Source organism: Ceratotherium simum, chromosome 11 (assembly GCF_057802395.1).
Source record: "Ceratotherium simum simum isolate JZ-2026a chromosome 11, ASM5780239v1, whole genome shotgun sequence".
NCBI classification, from domain to species: Eukaryota; Metazoa; Chordata; class Mammalia; order Perissodactyla; family Rhinocerotidae; genus Ceratotherium; species Ceratotherium simum.
In genome coordinates, this window is record NC_141910.1 from 56,496,002 (window position 1) to 56,519,898 (window position 23,897).

The following is a 23,897-nucleotide window of genomic DNA, read 5'->3' on the forward strand; positions in this document are numbered from 1 at the left end:
CATAGGCAGTATATAGAATGAGAAGAGAGGGGAGCCTAGGAGGAAACTTCTTCTAGGAAATATAGGTCTCAATTCTCATTTTAGGTCCCAGTCTTACTGTTGGTACTTACAGTACCTTTGTTAAATGTATTGCCTCTAATGAGAGTGTGTTCATTTTTTTCTTTTTAAGTCAATTTTATTGAGGTATAAGTTATATACAAGAAAACTTTTTAAAGTCCATTGTTTTTAAAACCACATGTATCTTTTAAAATCCCATTTATCCTTCAGGGAATATTAAATGCTATGTTCATGAAAAGTTTTTCTGATTTCCTTCCAGCCATAAGTAATCGCTTCATCTTGGAATCATAGCACTATATAACTTTCCTGGGATACTTATTACTTTCTTTTTTTTTTCCTGAAGTCATTACTTACCTACGTATCCTTATCCCTTGTTTTAGACTTTAAGCTGATTGACAACAGGATCGGTATAGGCATCTTGTATGGAGCATGTTTTTAATAAATGTGGCCAGTGAGTAAATTTATCAATTGTTCTCATTAGATACTAACTGAAGGTGTCTCGGATTAGATAGAAATTATAGAATGGAGACATAATAACATAATGCAGATATAAGCCAGCAACTACAATAAAATTTCTTATTTGTGAAATAATTTGAGAAGGAAAAAATCATCCCATAAGAATGTTTTTCTTAAAATATTAATTTTTCTTAATAATTTTATTGGAAAAAAACTAAAAAACTTCTGTTCACCAAAATACAAAAGAAACATTGACACATTGAAACACTTGTTACGTTCATAAAATTAGTGATTCTATTAATTTTATGGATACTCATCAATTTGTCCTAATAGCCATTACTTTTTACTAAAGGCAAATGAAGATGGTAATATCTTTATTTTATAGATATCAGGAGATTGGGGCTCATGTAATTTGTGTACAAACCCACAAATGTTCTGTGGCACAACTGACTGGATTGAGATCTGTCTTAACTTCAAAGCCAATGTGTGTGATTTTTTGCTGTGTTTATGTTACTTTCAAATTTCTTGAATTTGGAGAATCTTAAGATCTTAAAGTATGAGGCAAAATAAAAGAACTGGTAAATATGTAGCTTTTATTCACGTACAGTTTTAAATGTCCATGAGAGAGTCTCCCTGAACAACCACATCCAAAATTGCATGCATGTGTACTTTTCCACTTGCATCACATGCTTGTGAGGATCCAAGGTGACTCTCCTACCCCTCACAAAAAATGAAGATCCAAGACATGGATATCTCTTATAGTTTTAATATTCTGTAAGCTTATGATTCTGTGCTGTATATAAACTTAGACACTGTACTAAGCTAAGAATGATTAAAAAGAATTGTAATGATAGGCACATGAAAAAGCATTGTTTCCTCATCAAATGCCGATGCTCTTTAGAATAATTCCTTGTCTTTTGGATCAGTGGGAAATTTTTATGGAATTCTTTTTTCATTCCTTCATTCATTCATTCTTCCTCTTTAATTGGGGATGGAATGTGGGTGGGAGGCATGCATTTCAAAAAGCAGAAAGAAAGACCACTGAGTTATTTTAGAGTGATATGTGCCAGATACATGGCTTTATATTTAATCTTACCTGTTTTTTAGCTTTTCTCAAGCTGAGGTGGAAAGCCAGTGGCAGAAAGTTGTGGCATTGCATGGGCTACAAACGTTGCATCGTCAGCTTAAAAATATAGCTACTTCTAAGGATGTTTTGTTAATTTTTTTTTTGTGAGGAAGATCAGCCCTGAGCTAACATCCATGCTAATCCTCCTCCTTTTTTTTTTTGCTGAGGAAGACCCACTCTGAGCTGACATCTATTGCCAATCTTTCTCCTTTTTTTTTCCCCCCAAAGCCCCAGTAGATAGTTGTATGTCATAGCTGCACATCCTTCTAGTTGCTGTATGTGGGACGCGGCCTCAGCATGGCCAGAGAAGCTGTGCATCAGTGCGCGCCCGGGATCCAAAGCCGAGCCGCCAGTAGCGGAGCTCACGCACTTAACCACTAAGCCACGGGGCCGGCCCTCTAAGGATGTTCATCGTATTTTTTTGGTTTGTAGTATCTGAAATTGGAAGCAATTTAAAACATCCAGCAATAGAGCAATAATTTTGAAAAATTAAGGTACATCCTTCTTTGGATTGTTACACAGCCATTAAAGTTTGGTTTTCAAAAAACATTTAAAAGTTGTGGGGAGATTTCTGATTTTGGCCAAGATGGAGTAAAAGGGACTGAATTTACCCTCCCACCTGAAAAAATGAAAAAAAAAAAAACTGAACAAAATGTATGAAAAACCAATTTTCAAGGTTGTCTATCAGAAAATGAAGGAAAGTGATTCTCAGAAGATGAGAAACTAACAAGTTGAGCACTATAGTTGTCTGGAGAGTTTTTCGACTGTGGTACAGGAAGTAGGAACCCAGGCAGAGCCTGGACATCTCGCCTGGACATCTCCCTGTATTTGAAGAATCAGAGCTGGGAATGTAAGGAGGCCAAAGTGGGTCGAGTTCTCAGGCGGAGGATCAGAAAGAAGAAAGCTGCATGGAGGGAATACTCTGGAGATATGCAGAAGATCCTCCTGCAGTTTTCAGCTGAATGCTGATCAGCATATACATGAGAGAAAACTAGTGCAGGGCAGAGAAAGAGAAGGAATATTCCATGAAGCTTGCAGAGGGCTAGCAATAGTGGAGCAAATAGTTAAAGCTAATAAACCAACAAGGAGGTAAAATGGAATCATAAAAAAGTACACAATCCGTACAAAGACATGTTCATGAATATTTATAATGACGTTGTTTATAATAGCCAAAACTCAGAACCATCCCTAATGTCCATCAACACGTGAATGGATAAACAAAGTGTGTTATATTCTGTAGTGGAATACTACTCAGCAGTAAAAAGGAATGAAGTGTCAATACATGCAACAATAGGTGTGAATCGCAAAATAATTATGCTGAGTGAAAGAACCCAGACCAAAAAAGAATACGTTCTTTATAGTTCCATTTAGGTATATATATATTTTTATAAATATATTAGAATTATATATATATATATAATGTTGTATGTATAGAATATATGATTCTCTATATCATATATATACTTATAGAAAATATGAACTAATCTGTAGTAACAGAAAGCAGATCTGTAGTCGCCTGAGAATGGAGGGTTGTGGGAAAGGGTGCAGGGAGGGATACAGAGGAGCACAAGGACACTTTTGGTGACAGTGGATATATTTATTATCTTGATTATAGTGATGATGATATGGATGTGTACTTATGTCAAAAGTATCCAAATGTATACTTTAAATATGTGCAGTTTATTACATGTCTGATTATAATAGATCTGTTTTTTAAAAAAGACATAGGGAAGTGCAGTATGTTAAATAATAAATGCAGATCACACAATCATTGTGGTTTTTTGGTCATAAATTGTTGAGTCATATATGCGTTTGTCTGCATGATATCTCCATTTGGATATTTTTTAGCATATCAAACTCGAGCACTAATCTGTAACTTCTTTTCCTCTTTTCTGTCTATTTATTCTCTAGTTTTTTGCATCTTTATAAATGGTACTTTCCTCCCCCCATTTTTCATGCAAGAAGCTAGGGAATCATCCTTGATACTTATCAAATCTCCTACTTCATCACCAAGTTGTGTCATTGACAACACCTTTCAGATCTGTATTCTTCTCTTCCTTCACCACTACTGCCACGTTACCCTGGTTCCATTTGCTCTCCTCTCTCACTCAGAAAAGGGCCTTCTGATTATGCTGCCTGGTTTCGTTGTTGACCGCCTCAGTCCAGTCCTCAGATAACAGCCAGAAATGATCTTTTAAAGATGTTCATTTAAATCTTGTTACTTCCCGGGCTGGCCCCGTGGCTTAGCGGTTAAGTGCGTGCGCTCCGCTGCTGGCGGCCCGGGTTCGGATCCCGGGCGCGCACCAACACACTGCTTCTCTTCAGCCATGCTGAGGCTGCGTCCCACACATAGCAACCAGAAGGATGTGCAGCTGTGACATACAACTATCCACTGGGGCTTTGGGGGGAAAATAAATAAATAAAATCTTTAAAAAAAATAAAAATAAACAAGTTACTTCCCTGCTCAAATCTTTTCAACGACTTTTCATTGCTGTTATGATAAAATCTAAAATTCTTTAAATACGGTCAGACTCCCGTTTACCTCTTGCTTATTTTGTTCTAACCACACAGGCTACCTTTTGGTTTCTTGAAATCTCCAAGGTCTTTTTACTCCAGGACTTTCTCACATGGTATTTTCTGAACCTGCGTTGGTTTTTCCCTACTCTTTCAGTGGCTACTCCAGTGCATGCTTCAAGTCTCAGCTTAAATGCTACTTCTTCAGAAAGGCCTCTCCTCACTTGCCCAACCTAAATTGGCACCCATACCAATACCCTGTAGATTTTCATCATAGTTATTATTCAGATATTTTCAGCGGTGGGGTATAGGAGGGGGAGGTATTAAATGTGTGTATGAGAGATTATTTGGTTAATGTCTCTTTCCTGTATTAGTCTGAAAAGCTCCTTGAAAGTGGAGACCTGTCTGTTTTGTTCACTGCTATGTAGCTGTCACGTGGCTCAGCTCCTGCTACAGTTGACAATGAATATTTACTGAATGAATGTGTAGAGAAAATGTATTGGAAGGAAATACACTAGTGGTTGCCTTTTAAGTGCTGCATGTTTGTTTTTGTAAGATTTCCGCAGTGTACTGTTATGGCTTTCTAATAAGAAAAGTTATAAATGTCTTTATCTTTGTCTGTACTTTTTGCCGTTACTTGAGATGAAAAAGCAGATGTTATTTTGAGACTTTGGGTTCTAGTTCTTGATATTGTTGTAAAATAAGTGACCTTGATATATTTACTTGGCTTTTAATATCTCAGAGTTGCACAGCTCTAGGGGACACTGTTTACATTTTATTATTTATGAATGAGGACTTCTGGATTAGTGTAAAGCAGAAACTCTTCTTTTAGTACCAATTTTAGGTGTAGTTTACCATGAAGGATGTCTGTGCTTCTCTCCTGGCTACCTATAATTTGTATACCATCTTGCATTCTTTAGCTTAGAGTGTTTTGCTGTTTTGTTTTCTGTCATAGTTTTTTAATAGGTCACTTTTACTTAGGATGTGTTATATTCTTAACCACAGTTTTGACCTCTTTTCACTTTTGGAGAAAATTATGTAAGAGTTTCTCAATTCTCAGTATCCATCTATGGCAAGTCTGGTGCTGGGCATATGGTGAATATCCTCTAAATCTTGTAAAAAATTTTTATTAAAAATCATACATTTTTGTTTTCATAAATATAAAGTAAAGCTTTATATCTTTGAGGTAATTGTTACGTAGGCTTAGTACTTTGAAATTCTAAAAGTACAGTTCTCAGAGAATTATCAACTTGATTAAGTAGCTTATTATATTTATTTTTTACTCATTATTTAAATGAACTTCTTTATCACCTAGAAATTCTATTACAATTTTATTTAAATGTTTGTATTCTTTTACTTGTCTTTTTAAGATGCCCTTTGTTAATGCTATTTCATTTGTATGTATGATAAATGTATACCAATTTTTTAACAGATAAAATAATTAGGCACCGGGCTTGTACTCTGAAGGATACTGCACATGCCATCATTGCAGCTGAGTTGGATCCAGAATTTAATAAACTCTGTGAAGAAATTAAGGAAGCAAGAATAAAAAGAGGTAAGTTATAGAAATGAACCTGCTAGTGAAGACCAAGAGTCATTGAATGTTATTGAATGGTGTGTCTTTAGGGTTTCTGGTGTTATGAAAAGAATGTATTTTGAGGCACAGCCTTTACTTAATTTCTGATACTAGTATGTGTCGTGTAAGTTCTCAAAGATGTTTTAAAACTTTGTGTGAAAGTTTTAGTGCAGCAGTGCAAATTACATAAATAAAGTACTTCTTAGTGAAATTTCCTTTGCAGGAGTCTATCTTTGTTAATTAACGATTTCTACTCTTAAAAGATTTAAATGGGCTTTCATATCTGAAGAGGGTTTATTTTTCATCAGTTTACATCCAATACTGGTACTTTTTAAAAGTTTTTAGGAAGACTGTTTTTTTTCCCTGTTGAAGTTTATGTGCAATTTCATTAATATAAACACAGAATTAGCAGACGTGGTTTGTTCATTCAATATATCCTGTCCTTGAGGAACTCACATTTTAGTAGGAGAGAGAGAGAAATGTAGAACAAATCAAGTAGTGTGGTATATGCACTGGTAGAAGCTTGTTTATAGCACAGAGGAGAGACCTCCTGGTAGTGAACCCAGCATTTTGCTCAGAGTTTGGGGAATGAATTATAGGAGTGTTGTCTCTAGTGGAGTGTGGGAAGGGAGGCAGTGACAGAGAAGGAGATATTTGTAAGCACAGCAAACAATAGCATGTATTGGCACAGAGATGTGAAATAACGTGGTATATTAGAAGAACTGTAAACTGTTTGGTATTGCTAAAGATGTACAGAATGGTGGGAAATAGAGCTCAAGAGGTGAGCTGGGTCCAGGACATTGAAATTACGAAGAAGCTTTTCTTCTACTTCCTTAGAGAGGCCTGCCCTAGCCACCTAATCTAATATAGGCTCTGGTCACATAGCACTTGGCATTTTGTGTTTTTTGTTTGTTTGTTTGTTATCTCTCTTTTCCTTATTTAGAATATAAGTGCTGTGAATGTCTTGTTCATAGCTCTACTGCAGTCCCTAGAACTGTGTCTAGTATACAACAGGTTTTCTATAAATATTTGAATGAATTGATGCCATGCTAAGGAGCTTGGACTTTATCCTGTAAGTCAGTGTTTTTCAAAATGTGTGTGCCTATTACCCACATTAGCTTACACCTAATGAATTAGATTCTCTGAGAGTAGTAAGGCTGGGAAATCTGCACTTGAACAATCCCTTCAAGTGGTTTTTATCTCTTCAAGTGGTTTTTATATACACTAAAGTTTAAGAACCGTGGTCATAGTCAGTGGAAGTCATTGAAGTATTTTAAGAAATGGAATGAATTGGTAGAGTGCTTTGGCACCAGGAAATAGCAGAGTCTCAATGTGGCAGGGTAGGAAGATGAGAGACCAGTTAAAACACTGCTGGGAGCCAGTTTGGAAAACAGTTTGGCAGTTTCTAAAAAGTTAAACATAATGTTTACCATATGACCCAGTGATTTTACTCCAAGGAATCTACTCAAGAAAAATGAAAACATATGCCCATATAAAGACTTGTACATGAATGTTCATAGCAGCATTATTCATAACAACTAAACAAGTAAACTGGAAACAACCCAAGTGACTGTCAGCTGGTGAATGGGTAAGCATAGTAGGGTATATCGTACAATGCCATGCTGCTCAGCCATAAAAAGGAACAAAATACTGATCATGGTACAACATGGATGAACTTCAGAAACATTATGCTAATTGAAAGAATCCAGTCACAAAAGACCAAATATTGTACAATTCCATTTATATTAACTGCTCACAAAAGGCAAGTCTATAGAGACAAAAAGTAGATTAGTGGTTGCCTGGGATAGTTACCTAAAATTGGATTGCTGTGGTGATCGCATAGCTCTGTAAATTTACTGAAAATCATTTAGTTGTATGCTTAAAATGAGTGATTTTTATGTTATGTAAGTTGTACCTCAATAAAGCTGTAGGGGGAAGAAAAGCTGTTGGAGTAATCCAGAGTTTTAATTAGTGAAGTGGGAATGGAGATAGGATTAGTGTAAGAGATGTGGCTACAGGGGTGGAGGGCATTGTGAAAGGAAGGAAGAGTCAAAATTGGCTGCCACATTACTGGTTTAATGACTTAGCAGTTGCAAATTCCACCAGTAGAGATAGGGAATATATAATGACAAACAAATTTTTTTGAGGTAAAGATAAACTACTTATCTTTAATTTGACCTATCTTCAGGATATCTAGTTGGAGAAATCAAATAGGCAGTTGGAGATATGGGTCAGAACCTCAAGGGATGTTTGGGCTAGAGATGTAGATTTGACAATTATATAATGGCAGTAGAAGCTGAAGGCATGAATGACACTTCATGGTGGAAGGTGTAGATTAAAGTGAGAAGAAAAGGACTCCTGAGACAACCCTGGGAAACATCAACATTTAAGGACTACATAGAAGAAGGAAACCTAGTGAAGAAGATTGAGATGGAATGATTCCTCTTATGAAGATCAATGAAGGAATACCAAACTTCCTGCAGAGTGGTGTGAGAGACAGCCAATATCAGATGGTAACAGTTCATGTGAATGGGATTTAGTGGCCCAGTAAACACTTGTACATTCTAAGATGGCAGAAATCATGACTTTTAGACAATATATAATCTTATTGTGCCACAGTCATAAAAATGTGAAATATGTCCCTTTGCAAATTAAAATGAGTAAACATAGGGCCTCTTTGGGGATTAAGTATAAGCATGGCCTGCTGGGTTATTTTATTTTTATGATTTTATTTCTAGTTTCTTTCCCAGCTTAAAACAAAAGATACTATTTTCATCCAAATTACAAACTGTCCAAGTATAATTAATGACTTTAAAATTCAGTTCTGTATTTCAGATTTTTTTTTAAACCTTGTTGGTTTACGTAGCTGGGAATATTTAAGTAGGTATTACTTATCTTCTGCTTGCAGGCTTATCGGTAACAGCAGAACAAATAAATCCTCATGGTACTGGAGCTCGGAAGACAGAAACTAGAGTTGAAGAGGCATTTCGGCACAAACAAAGAAATCCAGTGGATGTCTGGCACAACTCTGCAAATAAATGTGCGTGTGAGTATTTGAGATCCCATTATCCAGTAGTGGGAACCGCTGAGAATGATGCGGATTTGTTAGGAATTGGGTACACAAACCAGAGAGCTGCTGTTTTCCCACAGCGCTTTTAATCTTCTCTGTTTTCAGAGGTGAAGAGCTTGTGGGGTAAGATGCTGACTCAGAAACGTATTTCTTTAACCTTGTTTGCTCTTTTCTATCCCCATTCGGTACTTGCTGTTATAATTGAACTAAGTTTGAATATTTTGAGTTTTCAACTTTGGGTTTTGGATAGAGATGTGCAGCCAATAGACTTTATCCACCCCTGCCTCCAGCCCCACCCCTTGCCATATGCTGTGCAGCATGTTCTCTTTATGGTGGGAAATGGAAACTCCGGCTTAAGAGAGTGGCTGATTTGACAGTAGAGAGTTGACTTTTCTGACAGAATATTTTGTGCTTAGTTTGAAAAATCTGTATAGTCTTCTATATCTAGTTTGAAGTGAGATGTATTTAGAGAGAGAAAATTCAGTGTTCTAGATTTTCTTCATTTTTCCTCATTCATAGTGATCTATAAAATTTCTGAAAAGACAAATGTTAATAAACATAGCATCTTTGTAATACAGTTCTTTTGTTTCACTGAAGATAGCCATCCTTACAAGATATATTCTGCTGTTCTGTTATAAAGGTGATAATATTGCTCCAACTGTCAATAAAGCTGCCATAATATGTTCTTTCACCAATGGCATTGAATTTGAATGAATGAACCATACTCATTTTTTTTTAGCTTGTCCTCTTTGTGATAAGTGGCATTCATATGTGAGAAAATTTGAAGGACTTAATGGTGCATTTAGTTCCATGAAACTGATTAAAGCTATTTGGCCTAGTTGTATCTCAGATCATGACCTGGATTATGTAACAGAGCAATCTAATTTAAACCTTGAAATCCTTTACATTCTCTGCACCTGATATTTACTAACTAAAACACATTGAATATTGGCTTTAAGCAGTTTAAAGTCCTTTAAATATTAAAATGTTACTTGAGTTTTGTTTTCTCTTACCAGTAGATGGCATATGTGACTCATCATTTGTCTGTGTTACATTAACTTACTTAAATCATAAATGTAAATGCCCCTAAGGGAGAGTTGTTTTCCTAAGGTCTTAGTTTTAGAAACAAGCTCAGAGGTGCTATAAAATTTGGGTCTAAAGATTGTGCCTCTAAATGGGCTTTTCAGACAAAGCACCCCTGAAAAAGGAAGTAGTATATTAAAGATTAGTTCTATAAATATATACTCTACCACATGCCAGGCGCTGTGGAGATATAGCAGTGACTAAAACAAAAATCCCTATTCTGGTGGAGCTTGTGTGATCAATGTCTCTTATTTTACCAGAATTGTACTACCCATCAGAAATAATTTTGTGAGGGCGAGGGGAATATCTGGAGTTGGACCTCCCCCAGATAAGAACATTCTCCCTGTCCCTTCCAGGAGGAAGGGGTTGGAAGTGAGCTTGCTTTCGTAGGGCTCCCAGCCTGTGCTTAGTGTGCTGCACGCCAGGTGGCCGAGCTTGCCCTTGATGGAGCAGAGTTCAGCCTCTTCCTGCTCTAGAGTCCGTGGCTTAGAGAGAAAAGAAAAGGGGAACCTCTTGTATTTTTGGTTACATGATTGGAGAATAAGCGAGGTTACGGTGTCAGGAATGACTTTTAGAGAAAGAGCAAGCTGAATTTTGTTTTTTTCCTTTTTGATGTGGACTGGATTAATTTTTCATGTAGTTAGTGGAATGCTTATGAATGTCCATCACTTTAGCCTGTGTACAGCTTTTAACAGTGGACTAATACAGAAATTTCTTCTCCAGTTACCCTGTAACTGTAAATTGTAACAATTGAAATTTTAGGGGAAAAAGGAATGGACAGATGATTCTAATGATATTACAGTTTTGAAGGCAAAATATATTTTGAGCCAAGTGACTAAATAACTTGAATTTTGGAAATGATTTCAGAAGCCTTTAGTAGATTTAGTCTTAAAAAGAAGAGTAATGTTTATAACAAAATTTGTCCATTCTTGTGAATATCTTGGTGTCTTTACAGAGACTCAATAAGGATTAAAGATGAAAGGATGAAAAAAGTACATAAACACACCATATGCTGTTGATAGATCACAAGTTCCTATTAAGTGGTGGAATATAAGAAACAAGGGTTGTCATAAGACTATATTACCTTCTGTTTGTCTTTGAAATGCAATTTTTAAACTGTGGATTAAATAGTCTATACTTAGTGATCTCATATTTGTATTTTCTTTTTACAATGTCTTTGCCCAGTAAGTTTTTCAACTTTAACATATTAAAAATATGTATTGTCTTTTCTTAAATTAAGCCAGACTTGACATTACTTTTATAGCCTTGGAAAAAATAAATTATTTTTACTCTGATGGCTTTTAACAAACTAATATTTAGAATTTGGGGTTAGATACCAGAAATGATAGGTTAACTCGTTTGCTTTAATAACTTTTGTATTTAAATTTCTTTATGCAAGTGTCCCAAATTGCAAAATAAAGCTTTTTGCTTATTTAAGGGACACTGGGGGGTAGATTTGCATAACCATCTACCTTTGATACATGTATGGGAAATTAAAGGTTCCAGGGTCCATCGTTACCTGGAAGTACCAGCTGCCTACTCATAAAGCTCATGATAGTTTCTAGCATCTACGAGTATAGTCCCTACAACTTTTGTAGATCTCCCTTTTCATATAACTGACCAAATATTTATTTTAAATGTTTTGTTAATGTTGTCTTTGCCACCTTGATAGCAGAGGGCGTAATTTTTCTACATATTTTCAAATGACAGCTTTGCAAGAAATCGATCCTGCTAGGTGAACTGTTTGTGGTAAAGGAGTCTAACAGTTGGCTAACCAAATTGTCCGTATAACCTTCATAGGGCTTCTATCCATGACCATACTTACTGTGTTACTGTGGGTGATTCATTCTTCTGGAAGGGGAGGCACTGGAGATTACTTTGTGGGGATTATTGATATACTGGATCATGCCTTTCTGTTGGGTGATCTTGGTGGCAAAGTGCTCACTTTCCTGATGGAAATCCAGGGCTGTGACCCTAAACCTTCCATGCAGCCTTATAATGTGGTCATTCCCTAAATATGTATATTATATGCTTGGCCTCTGTCTGTTAGGAATTAGGAACAGTTACAAAGTAGAATCTATGGTAATAGAAAAAATTAATGCTGAGTGAACTCATACATGAAATAAATTTTTTAAAAATTTCATTCTTCAGAGTTCATCCCTGACTTCATATCCATTCCACTTGTAGGTTGTAAGGATTAGTCAGCATGGATGTCAAGAGCTAAGTAGTTTCTGTTTGTGTGTTACACTGGTATGGGTTTACTTTCTTTTGGGTCTTATTTAATAAACATTTGTAAAACAAGTATTGCACTCCAAGTTCTACATGTCTTTTTTCCTTCCTTGTAAAATAGTTCGAGTTCGGAGAAAATCGAGGCGGCGATCACAGTGGGGTAAAGGAATTATTAAGAAAAGAAAAGTCAATAATTTAAAAAAAGATGAAGAGGACACCAAATTTGCAGACTATGAGAACCATACAGAGGACAGGAAATTGCTAGAGAATGGAGAGTTTGAGGTAAGCACTGACTGCCATGAAGAAAATGGAGAAGAGACTGGAGACTTATCTATGACCAATGATGAATCATCCTGTGACATCATGGACATGGACCAGGGGCAGAGGCTTAACAATGGAGCGGGCACAAAAGAGAACTTTGCGTCTACTGAAGAGGAAAGTTCAAATGAGTCTCTACTCGTCAACAGCAGCAGTTCTCTAAATCCAGAACAGACATCTAGGCAAGAGCCTTTCCTTAAAGGAAGCTGTCTAAATGGTGAGGCTTCCACTGACAGTTTTGAAGGAATACCAGTTCTGGAGTGTCAGAATGGTAAAGCTGAAGTAGTTTCTTTCTGTGGTAGTGGAGATAAATGTAGTTCTGAACAAAAGATTCTTCTGGAGGACCAGTCAAAAGAAAAACCAGAAACTTCAAATGAAAATCATGGAGATGATCCTGAGACACTAGAGGCACTGGAATGCAGCAATAATGAGAAGTTAGAACCTGGCCCTGATGTGGAGCTTAAAGATGCAGAACTGGATAAAGAAGGTAGAGCTAATATTTTAAAATCTCTTCTGAAAGTTTAAACTCCATAGTTAGTTGCATATTTTGTCTGTTCCCCGGTAACAATAGTTGATAAATAATGATAACCCTTTGAGAATCTGTTAAAGTTTTCATCCCTTTCCCTAGGAAAGGATACACATGCATACAAAATTTTGGTGAAAGTTTCAGAGGATTTGTGGTCCAGAATGCAGTGCTTTCCTGGCTGCTTACTCCTCTGCCTCCCACCTGATTATCATCCCTGTCCTAATGGATTTATGACTGGAAGCTGAGTACATCCACAGGTGTTAAGCTGGAATTCGAACAAGAATTACTGGGGTGGGCGGGGTGGGGATGGGCTGAGAAGACTTGGATACTATAGCAGCATGGTATATAAGAGTCATATAGACCCACATTAAATGACCACTCCTGTTCATTATAATCATGTGACTTGGAGCTAGTTACTTACATTCTCCACCTCTATTTTTCATCTTCTAAATTAAACTTGAGAATGTTGTCACCGTGGGGATGAAATAGATCATGTATATCAATCGTCTCTCCTGGTACCTGGCACATACTGAGGTATATTCATTCCTGGCAATCATTGTTAGTTGAATCTAAGGGATGTCTAAGAGGCTCCTTGCTTTGTAAGGCCAGTGGTGGAGGAAAGCAGCAGAACCCTCATTGTCCAGTTTACCTTGTTCTCACAGAATCAGAGCACTCTGCCAGCTCCTGACTTCCTGTGGCTGGCTATGTGATTCTCTTAAGAGAAGCAGAAAGGGGGAGTTGAGGGTTGTTAGCCCCGTTTTGTTTATCATTATTCTTTAGCCCAGAGTGGGATGTAGTGAGTTAGAGATCTACCCTGTTCAGTATACATTTCCTTCCTTATACTAGGCTGTCTTGAAATTGTTTTGTGCTCTCTAAACTGTGTGGTGTACGTAGCTTTAGCCTGGGGTTTGCGCTAGGTGGGAAAAGTTTTTTGCTGCCAGGTTTTTTTTTTTTTTTTTTGCGAGGAAGATCAGCCCTGAGCTAACATCTGCCATTCCTCCTCTTTTTGCCGAGGAAGACTGGCCCTGAGCTAACATCCATGCAGATCTTCCTCCACTTTCTGTGGGACGCCACCACAGCATGGCCGGACAAGCGGTGTGTCAGTGCGCGCCTGGGATCCGAACCCGGGCCACCAGCAGTGGAGCGTGCGCACTTAACCGCTACGCCACGGGGCCGGCCCCTGCTGCCAGTTTTTTGAGCCCTCTAGCAGAATTAGGAAGTAGGAAGGTATTATTCAAAATCTTAGAATTCTTTTAATGGATAAAGAGAGATATACTGTTCTTAAATGCCACCTGTTCAGAATTTTTTTTCCTTCAATATTTAGTAGCTTTAAGAGCAGTATTTATTCTGGGTTATCATATAGACAGACCTTATAAAATCTGTTAAAGCTAGGGTTGAGTGATGAGTGGGGCAGAGTGGGAAAAAGGGAGAGGTCTGTGTTATGAAGCAGAGTGGGTGCAGGAGGAGGAGTTCTTTTCAATGCTTTTTTACTACGAGATTTTAGAAGCTTGCAGAAAGGGTTTAAGTTAATATAATGTTCAGTTGATGATCTAAAAGCTTTAAAGAGATTTGTTGTGTAAAAGCTTTACCTGCAGTTTTCATTTGTAACTGTCAGGGCAGTGTTAACCTAGTGCAGTGGTTCCTAATCCAAGTTCTCAGGCCTCTAGAAGTCCGTGGATGTAGTAATGAGGATCCTATCGTCTTTTTTTTTTTTTTTTTTTTTTTGCTGAGGAAGATTTGCCCTGAGCTAACATCTGTTGCCAATCTTCCTCTTGTTTTTTTTTTTTTTTTTACTGGAGGAAGATTCACTCTGAGCTAACATCTGTGCCAGTCTTCCTCTATTTTGTATGTGGGTCACTGCCACATCATGGCCACCAATGAGTGGTATAGGTCTGTGCCCAGGAACCAAACCCAGGCTGCCAAAGCGGAGCGCGCTGAACTTAACCACTAGGCCACGGGGCTGGCCCCTCATATGGTCTTAACAAAACTCCTAGCAGATGTTAATTGAATATAAATAAAGGCTTTCACTGTAAAGGCTGTCTGAAATATAAAATTTCTCTGATATGTCATGGTATATGTTTTTGAAGGCAACATTTTGGTTCTTTTGCTATTTATCTGTATAGCAGGCGTTGATGGGAAAGAATTGTTTCAAGACTTGGGAATATGAGGACTAATGCAGGAGGGAGGAGGGAGGTTCTCCTTAGTGTCCCTGACATGGGCCAGATCCTGTATAAAGTTCTGAAAGCGTCCCAGTTTGTCTTTGTGTTCCTTCCCCATGGCCTCCTCTTAGAGTGTTCCTACCTAGCGGGGCACAGGCTCCACGGGTAGGTCTGCCTGCCTGCTCCACTCCTCAGAGTGCCTGCTGCTATCAGGTCATGCTCAGCCACCTCAAAATTTCTGGTTTTTCAGTGTGGCTGGTCTCAGCATGATATTGGGAGGAAAGCAATTAGATTACACTAATTCACTCTAAGGTAGGAAAGATCACTAGCCCTGTTGCACTTTTAATGGGTTTATATTTTTAAGAAAAAATGTTATAACCCAGATGAATTTCTTTTTTTTTTTTTAACTTTTATTTATTTATTTTTTTGGTGAGGGAGATCAGCCCTGAGCTAACATTCGTGCTAATCCTCCTCTTTTTGCTGAGGAAGACTGGCTCTGAGCTAACATCTATTGCCAATTCTCCTTTTTTTTTTTTTTCCTTCCCCAAAGCCCCAGTAGATAGTTGTATGTCATAGTTGCACATCCTTCTAGTTGCTGTATGTGGGACGCAGCCTCAGCATGGCCGGAGAAGCGGTGCGTCGGTGCACGCCCGGGATCCGAACCTGGGCCGCCAGTAGTGGAGCACGCGCACTTAACCGCTAAGCCACGGGGCCGGCCCCAGATGAATTTCTAATAGAATTCTATGCAATGTAACAGAGAAAAATGAGAAATTTCAGGCAGTGTTGAGGAAAACGTTCTACATTGTGTATACAGGTTGACCTCACTTTGTCTTAGTATCTGCTTTTCTAGGTTGGTTCCATTCCAGTTTTGAAAGCTCCAAATTTTAAAATAATGGCTGTTGTAAAGAGAATGAAGGCTGTTTATAAATTAGTGCTTAGAGATGAAAATTGCATTTATCTTCCTTCTAGTGGCTATGGTTTATTAGATGATACATATTCTAGTATGACCTGGCTTTCATAGTTGTGGTTTAGTTCTCTTTAATTTGGGTTACTTATTCTTACCAAAAAAACAAAATTTATCATTTAAAGAATACAGTCTTATTCCAAAAAGGATTTGTGGTGGGTAAAAGAATTTGTAGTTGTTTAAGCCTGATTTTTCTTAACTTTTACTTGCTGCAGTGCATTTTTTTTTTTCCCTCAATTGTAGGTGCTTCTAAAGTAAAGAAATATCGTAAGTTAATTTTAGAGCAGACAAAAACAACAAGCCTGGAACTGGTTCCAGAAGAGCCGTCTGAGCCTGTGCAGCCTCTTATAGTTGATCATGAGAGATTGAAGGTAAGTTTAGCTGTTCCCAGTCAGTTTTAAATGAATAGAAAGAGATTTGAATATGTTGGTAGGCAATTGAATAAAACTGGTTTTGGTAATCGCTTGCTTTAACCTTGGAATATAAGTGCTTTGGAGAGTCTAGTAAAAAAGAGTTATGGTGTTTTGAGGGGTTTAGAAATATGGGAATGCTCTTGGTAATAAACTAAACCCTAGAATCTTCTAAACTCAGGTGTCACTGTCACACCATAGCCTGTGGTGTCTGTTGCCTAGCCATTTGAATATAACTGATTCACTTTGAACAATAAAATCAAACTTCATTTTATTCTCTTTTCTTCTAATTTTTCTTAGAAATTGCTTGATTTATTGGTAGATAAAAGCAACAATCTGGCAGTTGATCAGCTTGAGAGATTATATTCTCTTCTTAGTCAGTGCATCTATCGTCATCGTAAAGATTATGACAAATCACAACTTGTAGAGGTAAGTGCTTTGTGCATCTGTAGAATAAACAAATATGTACTTTTGTCCCAAAGAAAAGAGGAAAAAAAGGCTTTAGTCTGTATCTTCTACCAAGTAACTGAAGAATGTTTTGAAGATTTAAGATTAGAAAAATCATTAAGAGTTATAGTTTGAAGAATAAAGCCTCTCTGTACCGTTTTGTCTCAGGACAGATGTAATCTGGGATTCTTTGTTTATCAGAATACAGAAATTCATGATTCTGGGTTGGCGAATACACAGAATAGCATGTCACAATTCTCCCCTCCTTTCTTCTGACTACTGACATCACTGACTAAGCATATCACTTGGGCTTACTGAATGGCCTCACAGTTCTTAGGCAGCCACTGCTGATTAAAAGGAGTTGGCATGGGCAATGAGACCTATTTGCCACCCTGTTAATGGTTGGAAGAGAATTTAAGTTATGTCATTTCATCAGACCTAGTCCTGTAAAATAGCCACATGAAGGAGTGGTTGTCTTTTTGCTTAGAAACTTTAGAGGTGAACCACTACCTTCCTAGACAACTCTGGGCCATAAGAAAGTTCTTCCTTATAAATATGAGCTTATATCTCTGTTCACATAATTTACATCATTAAGCCACACTTCTGCTTTTTGAGGTCATCTGAGCAAATGTAATCCCTCATCTACCCAGTAAATGGCTACGTGACTTCCTAAGATTCCCTTTGCTCGTTTGCCTGTCAGTTTGTTTATCTGGTGGTCTAGTTATTAAATATTGAGTACCTAGAGTTTCAGATACTGTGTTAGGTGTTTGAGATGCAAAAAATGAATAAGACAAAGTCTTTGCTCTCAAGGATCATTTCTGGTATATTAAAGATTTATATGTAGAGGATGTGATTTTTCACGTGTATTAAGGAATATTGGACTTGAATCAAAGCGAAAGAGCTTTTTTAAAAGTTATTTTGTAATCACATTTTTACAAATCTCTACTGTCATTATAAAATATATAGAAATAACAGAAAAGTACAAATGAGAAAATAAAAACATCACCCATATCCCATCATCTAGAGGAAACTAGTCAGTGTTAATCTTTTGGAATATCTTCCATCCTTTAAAAATGTGTAGATGTATGTAATGTGTGTAAGTTTGTGAATATATATTTAAAAATTGGGATCATATTGAATATTCTGTTTCATAACCTGACTTTTTCCTACTCAGTAATAGATGATGAAGCATTTAGCAGGAGTGATTTTGATTGATCATATATAGAACTTTTTGATCAGATGATAATGTTAGTATTGCCTATTCTACAGAGATGTAAAATGTAATTTCTTCAGAGGTGTTTAAAGGGGGAAAGGAAAATGAAGTGTCTTGACATTTGCTATATGAATGAATGTGTGGGGTAGAGTTCTTGTTTTTTTATTCTAGAATTTGTTCACATGGTTGACATTTGATTAGCTTGAATGGATTGAATACTCTTCAGCAGTGAAACATCTTTCAGTATGGGACTTGGAACCGTGGAATCTAAGGGCCTCATTTAGGGAGGGACGGGATCTGTAGTAGAATCACCAGTGAGTAGCATTCCTGGTGGTGGTGATGGCAGCAACTCCTTCTGGGTTTGTTTGTTTTTTTTTTGGTGAGGAATATTGTCCCTGAGCTAACATCTATGCCAGTCTTCCTCTATCTTGTCTATGGGATGCCACCACAGCATGGCTGGATGATCGGTGTGTAGGTCCGTGCTCGGGATCCAAACCTGTGAACCCTGGGCTGCCAAAGCAGGGCACGCAAACTTAACCACTACACCACTGGGCCGACCCCCTGGCTTTTTTTTTTTAATCTTTCTTTTTTGTTTCAGCTCTAATTGGAGTGAAGAGCAGTGGGAACAGGGCGCATTCTACTTTTGGTGCAAGTTTTACTATACTGAATACATTCATTTTGCTTTGGAAGTCAGTTGAGTATAATCAGTAAGGAAGGGCTCAGGCTTTGGAGTGAGGCTGTTCAAATCCTGACTCTGCTATTTATTAGCGGACAAATTATTTATATACCGAAGTTTCTTAGTACAATATCTGGCATAGTAAATGCTCATTGAGTGTTACTAGCATCATCCTCATTAGCCTAAATATAAAATAGGAGGCATTTGGAAGTGTCTACAGCGTATAATCTTACAGAGTAGCTATGGTATTATAATCAGGAGTATATTTAAAGCTTAACTTGTATGTAGAATGCTTTCTCTAAAAAGTTAATTTAAAATTAATTTTCCCATAATACTTTTGTCTTTTCTTTAATAGATAACATGCACTTTTTTTTCCCCTTACAGGAGATGGAAAGAACAGTTCATATGTTTGAGACATTCCTATGAACTTTTCAAGATGAGTGGTTTATCCTCTCCAATCTGCTCCTGACAGAGCAGTCTTCTGAGCCATTCGATTTCAGATTGCACCAATTATGTGCAGAGCCTTGGTGTAAAGTGCTCTCTCACTCATTTCTCTCTGTTGAATTTGGTGCTATTGTCTCAGGTACCTGAAACCAACCAGCCTACAAGAACCAAACAGAACTTCAGAAACATGTTGTATTTTCTGCAAATAAAAAATACAACCCCACAGATTGGAGATTTTGGTGCTACAGACACTGCTCTCACTTCTGCTCCTCTTTTTGTGCACTCTCTTTTGGAGACTTCTCTCTTAGGGAGCAGACCAGCAAACACAAGGAAACTGGATGGGGCAGTTCTAACTGTGTTGAATTGTTTCAAGTGGACAACCTGTTTTGTTTTGGTTTTTTTTCCTTCCTTTCTCCCCCTTTTATCATATTTGTTTTTATTTTTTTCCTCTGGGTAATGGACTGAAATCTGTTTTAGAGTTGGCTCTGGTATATTCTGGTGGGAAACTGAAGAAACTGGATGAAATTAGATTAGGCTCTTTAGAACTGCCTTTCATGTGCCTTTTTATTCATTTGAGGAAGATAAGGCTAAACAAAAGGATGGGCTTGTTTGTAGCAAACAAAATAGAATGTTTTCTTTGGTCACAACGTTGAAAATGTTTTGATACTCTGTGTCATTAGGAGGCAACCAGTGTTTTGGTATTAAATGCCTATTTTGTTTTCAGAACTCAATCAAGACACTTGTTAAGCCACATAATATACTAAAATGGTAAGTTTTCCTATATGGTCTGTTTCTGTGTAAGAAACATGTAGTAAAACAACAACAACAAATAATAATAGACAGTCCACCAAAAAACCCACACTTTTTGGTATTGTTGACAATGATGACCAGAAAATAAATAGCGGCATTCTTTTCTTTTGTCAGTGGCAATTGAATAGTTATTCATGTTTGAGTTCCCAGAGAAGAATGATTTTCATGTATAGTAAATTGTTACTGTTTTGTTTTAAAGCCAGGACTTGCCAAATGGACAGAAAAGAGAGAAATTAGTCAGAAGCTCCATAAAATTCATTTTCTATATGCATAGTTGCAAGTGAGCTCTGGTATGGTCCTTGAATAACAGTATTAATGTTTAAATCCCTTACCATAAGGTTACTTTCACAACTATTCATTTTGATTGGAACCCATTTTGGATCTTATTGAGTGATTTCTGTGAATAGTACTTATCTACAATTAATTATGGGTTACTAGTTTTACAATAACTTTCTACAAATTTGGAGACACAGTCTAGGCAGTTGCAAAGAGGCAAAGGGAGTGCAGTGACATTTTTTATCAGATGATTTTTAAACAAAAAAGTAGAAAATTTTGACAACTTGGCTTGATATCTTTATTCCTTATAGCCGTTAGCTGCAGGTGTGTCTTTCCAATATATGCAACACGTGTAGTTTGGGTTTAATTAGAGCAAATGATCTTGGACTACTGCAGAGATATTGAGCTACCTCAGCTTTTTGTATTTTAGTTACCAACAGTGTTTACAGAGTCCTGTAATCACTTTGCTACCGTTTACATGCTGAAGCTAAGGTACCTGTCTCCTCGTCTCTAGCTGTTGTAGTGTGCCGGCAGCCAGCGCAGAAAGCACACTGGCCATAGGCTACTGCAGTAATCCTAAGTGCTTCTTTGCATTTACATTAAGGTTTTACACCTTCTATCTAGCGTAATTTTTTTTTAAATGCCACTTGTTTTCTTTATACCTAATCTATGAAGTTTTCATAATAGTCAGTCGTATAATTCAAGATGCTACCCATGTAGACACACTGTATTTTTAAGGTGGGCAAGTGCGATTAACGATGAACCATTTTAAAGGGGAGGTTATTTGAAACCTCTAATTTGATTATTGGGAGGATTTTCATGCTTTCTTTAGTATTTATTACCATCATACCAGTTCAGACTATTTTACTGTCTAATACATTAGCATTTTGTATTTTGATGGAAATTGTTACAGAATTTAAAGATTTGATGAAATAAGATGTAGCAGATTTTTTGTAGCAAGTTTCTGGTAAAAGGGTTTTTTGCAAGTCTCAGGTTCTTGCTGCACTATTTTTTTTTAAATATTTATTCCAGTTACTCTAATTCAGAAGCATTCTGTTCAAGTAACAGCAGCACTTGTGAAAGGAAAAAAAAAAACGCACATGTTCTTAGTAGGTTACTAAATTTGTACAAGTTAATATTTTAGCCATCAGTGAGTTTGACAAGGGAAATTTATTTATGTTTAGCATTAAAATGCTTCCAAAAGATCAAGATTTTTAATTTTAACCTTGATATAAATGGAGAAATAGGACGCAACCTCAGTATGATAGGAACTGCCACTTTGAACAGTTTAGGTCTTAAAGAGAAAGCCAATCTAATGCTAAGGGGAGAAAAATGAGCTGAAATTGTACCACCTCCTCCGGCCTCCTTTCCCCTCAAAGAGAAACACACTATACCAGTTTTGCTTATTTTCCAGGTATCTGAGGGTTCTATAGTTTAAAGCAGCTTGTGAAATTATCCAAGTGGACTCAATTTTGTTTACGTTTCTGTTCTTAATTTTTGCTGTATAGCATTGGCAAAAGTATGTACAAATTGACCTCTGTTCTTATTTCCTATTATGAGCATTATAAATGATAAGCTCCTGTGTAAAACCTTGCTCTCAGATCAGTGAAGTATGCATCACGGCACAGCCCAACAGTAGTTAATGCTCAACTGTGGGGACCATGGGAGCTTTTTGAAGATGATGGAACCGCACTAAGGTTGAAACTGATGGCTGTGGAGTTAATTGTGTTTTTGAGCTTGAATCTTCACCTGTGATTAATGTTTTTGTTTTGTTTTATGTCCTTTCATGACTTGATTTTTCTCATATGCCAATGTATTTGTAGGTTTACTGGATTTTATTTTTAGGGAGTGGGGTGATAAAATGTTCCCATTTTTTTATTAAGTTGGTTCAGCTATGGTGCTATTCAGTAGGTATCTTCAGTGTCAGGTCCCGTAGCTGAATGCCATTATTATTATAATTATTATTTGTAATCACATTGTAAGCTTGAATTTGGGCTTGAATCTTTTGTATTTTGTACATTTGGGAGTCTTCTTTAGTTTCAGTCATGTATGTCTACTTTGTAGATTAAGTAGACTTCATCAACTATGGTCTATTTTGGGTTTGTAGTTTAATTTAGAATTGTGTTAAATTGATGTTTTGCATTTGACTTCATTTTACATTAGTTTGAAGTAAATTATTTAATTTTTGAATTCTGGAATTTTGAACATTTACTGTAATTTGTAATATAACTGCTGTGAAATACTTGAATAAAGATGACAAGAAAAACATGTCTTTCTTGAGCTTAATTATGCTTATTGTCAGCTGCAAATGCAGTGCTACTTTTCTAGCTGAATTTATCTATTTTGTAGCTAGGGCATATTGATGTTTATTATGTACCCCCAAAATCGTATGTGATTCTTTTAGATTTTGGTAGCCCTCAGTATTTTTTAGCTAAAAGTTTTTCTGTTGAGAAATTGTGGCTTTAAGTTCATTGTCTAAAATATGTTGTGTAGAAGCAAATGGATTACTTCTGACATTTGTTGAAGACTGTGCTACAATAGATGATCAGGTAGTATGGTTCACTTATTTTATAGTGTTTTCTCTTTGAATGGGTAGTTATCAGCATACTTTGAACAGTACATAGAATTTAAATATGGAGAGAGATTTCATACTAGAATTTTGAGGGGCTTGTTGCTTCAAGTGAATAGAATGCTCTTAGCTTTAGATTGCCCATTTTTCTGTTGTCTGCCTTTTCATGTCCCAAGATGAGTATACTAATCTTCCTCAGTTTCCTTTTTTTTTTTTTGAATCACAATAAAAAGGAAATGGTTGAGTTTGAGTAAGACTTTTTGTTTTTCTTGATTTTTCAGATTATATAATTTTTACTTTTGATTGTGTATATCAAAAGACTGGTAATGATAAACCTGGGAAACAGATTTTAAAAAATTTTATCTGAATGTTTAGATGAGGAGTTTATAATTGCATTTGAGCCTCCAAATTTTTAGGACTCTGGAGATGAAGTTGGGTTTATTTATCCAGTTTTAGTTTCCATTGGACTGAAAACTACAGTAAAGCGAGAGACTAATCTTTAAATATCTACTTCATTTTCTCTCTATGCCCCAACACCTGCAAAGTTATCTACTGGCTATTTTTTCAAATATAAATTCCCTCTCTTACCCACACAATCATGTGTCTGTTTCATCCTAGGCACTATGCTAGGCATATGTTAATACCCAGATGACATATTCTCTGTCCTGAAGTAGCTTATAGTCTGCTAGGGGAGGTTGATGCATATACCAGTAGTATTGATGCAGTGGGATAAGGGCTGTAACAGAAGGAACACAGTGTTGTTCAGAGTTCTAGGAAGGGAGCCAATTAATTCTGTTTAGGAATGGGGAACATGAGGAAGGGTTTCAGAGAGAGTTGGCATTTTATTTGCCCTTTGCCTGCATCTGGCTTTTCTGGAGTCTAGTCCCAAAACTTTCTTAGTTTCTTGTGACCTTTTGTATTACGTCATATCACTTTATTCATACCTGTCACCCTGGTGTATCTTTATCTTGTTG

General features: G+C 36.8%; 1 protein-coding gene across 4 annotated transcripts in view; it reads left to right on the plus strand.

Annotated features, from left to right (window-relative positions):
• ATAD2B (ATPase family AAA domain containing 2B) overlaps positions 1-22,624 on the plus strand; it is a 150,412-nt gene extending 127,788 nt beyond the window's left edge. For 3 of the 4 annotated variants that reach the window (XM_004418290.2, XM_004418291.2, XM_087437104.1), the window contains 6 exons: positions 5,586-5,708; positions 8,638-8,775; positions 12,233-12,916; positions 16,322-16,449; positions 16,789-16,917; positions 19,209-22,624. In XM_004418290.2, coding sequence (XP_004418347.1) covers positions 5,586-5,708; positions 8,638-8,775; positions 12,233-12,916; positions 16,322-16,449; positions 16,789-16,917; positions 19,209-19,250 — 1,244 coding nt within the window. In that variant the 3' untranslated portion in view covers positions 19,251-22,624. The remainder of the gene's footprint in view (positions 1-5,585; positions 5,709-8,637; positions 8,776-12,232; positions 12,917-16,321; positions 16,450-16,788; positions 16,918-19,208) is intronic. The other variant, XM_014782123.2, reaches the window with a different exon arrangement.
• Positions 22,625-23,897: the final 1,273 nt, after the last annotated feature.